The sequence below is a fragment of the Cephus cinctus genome, unplaced genomic scaffold (assembly GCF_000341935.2).
Source record: "Cephus cinctus unplaced genomic scaffold, Ccin1 Ccin1_scaffold0091, whole genome shotgun sequence".
Taxonomy (NCBI): Eukaryota; Metazoa; Arthropoda; class Insecta; order Hymenoptera; family Cephidae; genus Cephus; species Cephus cinctus.
The window spans coordinates 480,016-483,730 of NW_014332830.1; the positions used below are offsets into that span (position 1 = coordinate 480,016).

The window sequence follows — 3,715 nt, forward strand, 5'->3', positions numbered from 1 at the left end:
TGGCTGGTACACCTGGCCTCCGGATGCTCGAGACGACGGGGCACGCGCTGGCTCCCCCCCAAATACACACCTGCCCTTCACCAACACGCCCGTAAAATCCGAACCGAGGGTTCGAGAACACATAGAGATTACACGGAGAGCAAAGGCTGGCGCGCGAGGAAGATGAAGTCCAGACACGCGGAGAGAAAGTTCAGCCAGGACGTTCGAGGATGTTCGAGGATGTCCAGGATCGTCGGTTGACGCAGCTATTCGAGGGACGGAGGGGAGAGCCGGCTGATCCGGCTGTGCTAGGAGCTATTCAATATGTAACGCGTTGCAATGCGATGGAATGCAATCGCACGGAATGCAATGCGCCGCGCTCGAAGCATCCTGGGATCCCTCGCGTCCCTCTTTAAATTCTCCAGGAAATCAAAAGAGCGCAGTCCTCCCCGAGTTCCCCGAGGAAGAGAAGGAGGGCGACACGTGACTAGCGGGAATTTGCCACTGCTAAAAAGCGACGCATCTGCTCGTGAAGTCGGCAGAGGATATTAAGAGAGCACAAATACGGGCAGAATCGAAGGGAGAAATTGGACGCGTTGGATCCGCGTTGGATCCGCGTTGGACCCGCGTTGGGCTGCAGCGCAATGGATGACAGCGCGGATTTTCCCGCGTATTCTTTCATACGTCGTTGAGTCATGCGGCGACCTCGATAATAGGCAGAGTCGTTCGATGACTTGGCCCCTAGACCTAACCTAAACCTGCTCCCCCACGTCCGTTCAGCCTTCCGAATCTAGTTACTCCACTCCAGGGTTACATATGTGTAACGACGCAGTGTCACCGACACTCCGTTACACGAGGAGTTGCGGAGCCGCCAACTGGAATGCAGCTATACTTGATTCCTTAAAGAACACCTTTGCCAACTGCTGCTCCCGAAGTTCCTGCTCGTTCGAATAAGACTCTACCTGATGTAATTGACAAAGTAACTTTGTCCGAGGCTTCTCGGTCAGCGAATTGAAACGAAACGAATAGCTCTCGAGTGAAACACTCGAGTTCGGGAAGATGAACTGGAAGACGAACGGAAACGTCCAGAAGGAAGTGAAGGTCCGTCGGAGATACAGCCGCGTCGCGAACTCCGTTGCAAGGCCAAGGGAAGATCGTGAAAAGAAGTTGGACCTGGAAGTGGCTGAGGTCCAGCCGGTTCCAGTAGCGTCAGAAACGACAGAGATCACAGCTTCCATTTCCTTCTCCTAAAATTTGATCCTCAAAATGATCTTGTGAATTTCCACTGCACTTTATCCCCGTTTCCGGCTGCCGCGCGTTCGTCAGCGAAGCTCGAAACTTGAGCAGCAGCCTCTCGGTGATGCGTGAAGCAGCCGAGCAGCGAGCGCGGCAAAGAAGTTGCGGGAGACGCGCGCGGGAGGAAAAAGAGAAATTTATGAAAATACCAGGGTGTCCGTTGAAATAGCGAGAAGCATGGCGGCGCCCACGTTTCGACCGCCACTCGGGCGACTCGGGCGACTCGGGCGACTCGGGCGACTCGCCCGTCTAGACAGCCTGCAGACAGGTTTCCTAAGGAGTGGATTAAATTTAGCGATATTTTGTTTCGTCTGCCTCGTGTCGCCTCGGACGCGCTCGAAACCGCAATATTCGCGAGTATTTCGCGAGTATTTCGCGAGTATTTCGCGAGTATCACGCGGCGCGTAGCTCTCCACGACTCTCATTTTCATTGTCCATATGTCGAGAGACAATTTAACTTGAATAAATGTCCGAAATCCGGAAAAGGCGAAATTGCGACTTGTCCCTTACGTAACTGGGGCTATAGCGCGCGCGCATGTGCGTTCGCCTTGTGCGGCCTGCAGCTTCTCGACACCTGCACCTGCGAAACGGAGCAGCTCGGACTCCTCCCCGCCCCCCCCCACCCTTCGGCTGTAGAGTTCAAAATCCGATACCATTCGGATCTCTTCTTGCTCCATCTCCCTCGCACCGGAAATGGATAAGAAAGACACGAGGGTGCATCAGGAAGATAAGGAGAGCACGAGACCGAGTGAGACTAGAGGAGCCGGATGACGTTGACCTCAAAGACGTCTGGTGGTGCGAGTGAGCAGCGAGAAGGGAGGGAGGCAAACAGGAGACGCTGCGCGCCGCGACGCTGACACACCGTGTATATTTGGCCGCGTAGCCCTCCTCCGTATCTTCCCTCGTTCTATTCGTAAGCGCTCACGCACGACGTAACGTAACGTCTCCGAGTCGGATTCATCTGCGAAGACGCAGAGGGCCTAAAGGCTGGGAGCATCGACGGGAACCGGACGAGACCTTTGCTGCTCGCCTTAAAAGACCTTCCAATCTTCAGTTCGAGCCGAATCATCCGTCCGCGCGTTGCAGCTTCGTTCCAGCACTCGACAGACGCAGCTCGGGCGCAGCTCTGAATTAGGAGAGAAGAAGAAGGAGAAAGAATAAGAGAGAGAGAAGATGCACTCACCGATTGTAGGAGGTATCGGAGGTGGCGTGCTGCTGCAGCTTTGCGAGGGGTGAGAGCTGCTCCCCGCCGCCTCCGCCCTCTTCGCCGCCGCCTCCGCCGCCGCCGCCGCCCCCCTCAGCACCGTCGTCTCTGCAATCCTCGGAGCCACCCCCGTCTCCCAGGCCCCTGTTGATCTCCTCGTCGTCCTCATCCTCCATCGCTGCGCATCGAACAAACCAACCGTTAGCCACTGCTGCCTCCTATGTATTACTAAACTACTAACGCTACTACATTATGCTGCGCTTCACGATTATGGCGATCAGGAGTACTATAGCGTTACGCGAGTAACGCTAAGGAAATAGTTATGGCTTAGCATTAGCAGTCTTGGCAGTCTACTTGGTTACCACTCGTCGACCACTGGCCACCAGACTCAGAGTCGATATCTCAATCACTCTCGTGTCCTTCGTCAGCAGCCGCCGGGACAGAGGAGAAATCAAAAACGAAGAGAAAAAGCAGATTCGATTTGAATAAAAATTTAGGTGAAACTATCGCGCGATTTTTCCACGTTTCCTCTCTCGTGAACGGTTTACTTGTTTCAGAGGTTCCGAGCGCCGCGCGTAGCCAACACAGCCTCTTTTTGCAACAGCAGCAAAACAAGAATTCCCCGCCAGGATTAATTAGTTCGGCATACACATTTAAATTAGCAAGTTAGCCAAGCCCTCCTATTCCGCTGGGCCTGTGCCTTCGATGGTGCTAATCAACGAGGAAGACGAGCGAGAGAAACGTGCGAATCGGACCCGCCGGATCTCCCGGAGGCTGCCAAATCTGCATTAACACATTTGCCAGGGGAAGGTTCGACATGAAAATATTTCCGTCCCTTCGCTGCTCTCGATCGGTTTCATCTGATTCGGTCATCTGGATCGTGTCCTCTGGCCTAGCTCGGTGCACTCGGAGTGGCCAGGAGCGCCCCTATCGAAAGCACCGTGGGGGCTGTGCCCCCGCGACCCTCGACTCGAAGGTCGGCCGCTGACTCTAACTCATTTGAATCACGTGCAGCGCTAGCGACGAGTCAAGTGCAGTTCCACCCGTTCCCACCCCCAACCCCGCTTCCACTCCCACGGACCTACTACGTACTACGTACTACGTAGTTACGCTTGTAGCGAGTAGTGCCGTACATACGCCGCGCGGCTGTGGTCGTCGAGTCTCTCTTGCTCGAGTCTTCGCAATGGATGGAGGAGGAGGAGGAGGAGGAGGGGGAGGGGGGGGGGGGGGGCCCGG

The 3,715-nt window shown here is 55.3% G+C and overlaps 1 protein-coding gene across 4 annotated transcripts in view; it reads right to left on the bottom strand.

Moving 5' to 3' along the window:
• Positions 1–3,715, bottom strand: part of LOC107273310 (serine/threonine-protein phosphatase 4 regulatory subunit 1) — an 83,369-nt gene that overhangs the window by 66,834 nt on the left and 12,820 nt on the right. For 3 of the 4 annotated variants that reach the window (XM_015751393.2, XM_015751385.2, XM_015751402.2), the window contains one exon: positions 2,459–2,657. The exons of the other annotated variant lie outside the window; for it this stretch is intronic. In XM_015751393.2, coding sequence (XP_015606879.1) covers positions 2,459–2,657 — 199 coding nt within the window. The remainder of the gene's footprint in view (positions 1–2,458; positions 2,658–3,715) is intronic. 4 annotated transcript variants of the gene reach the window in all.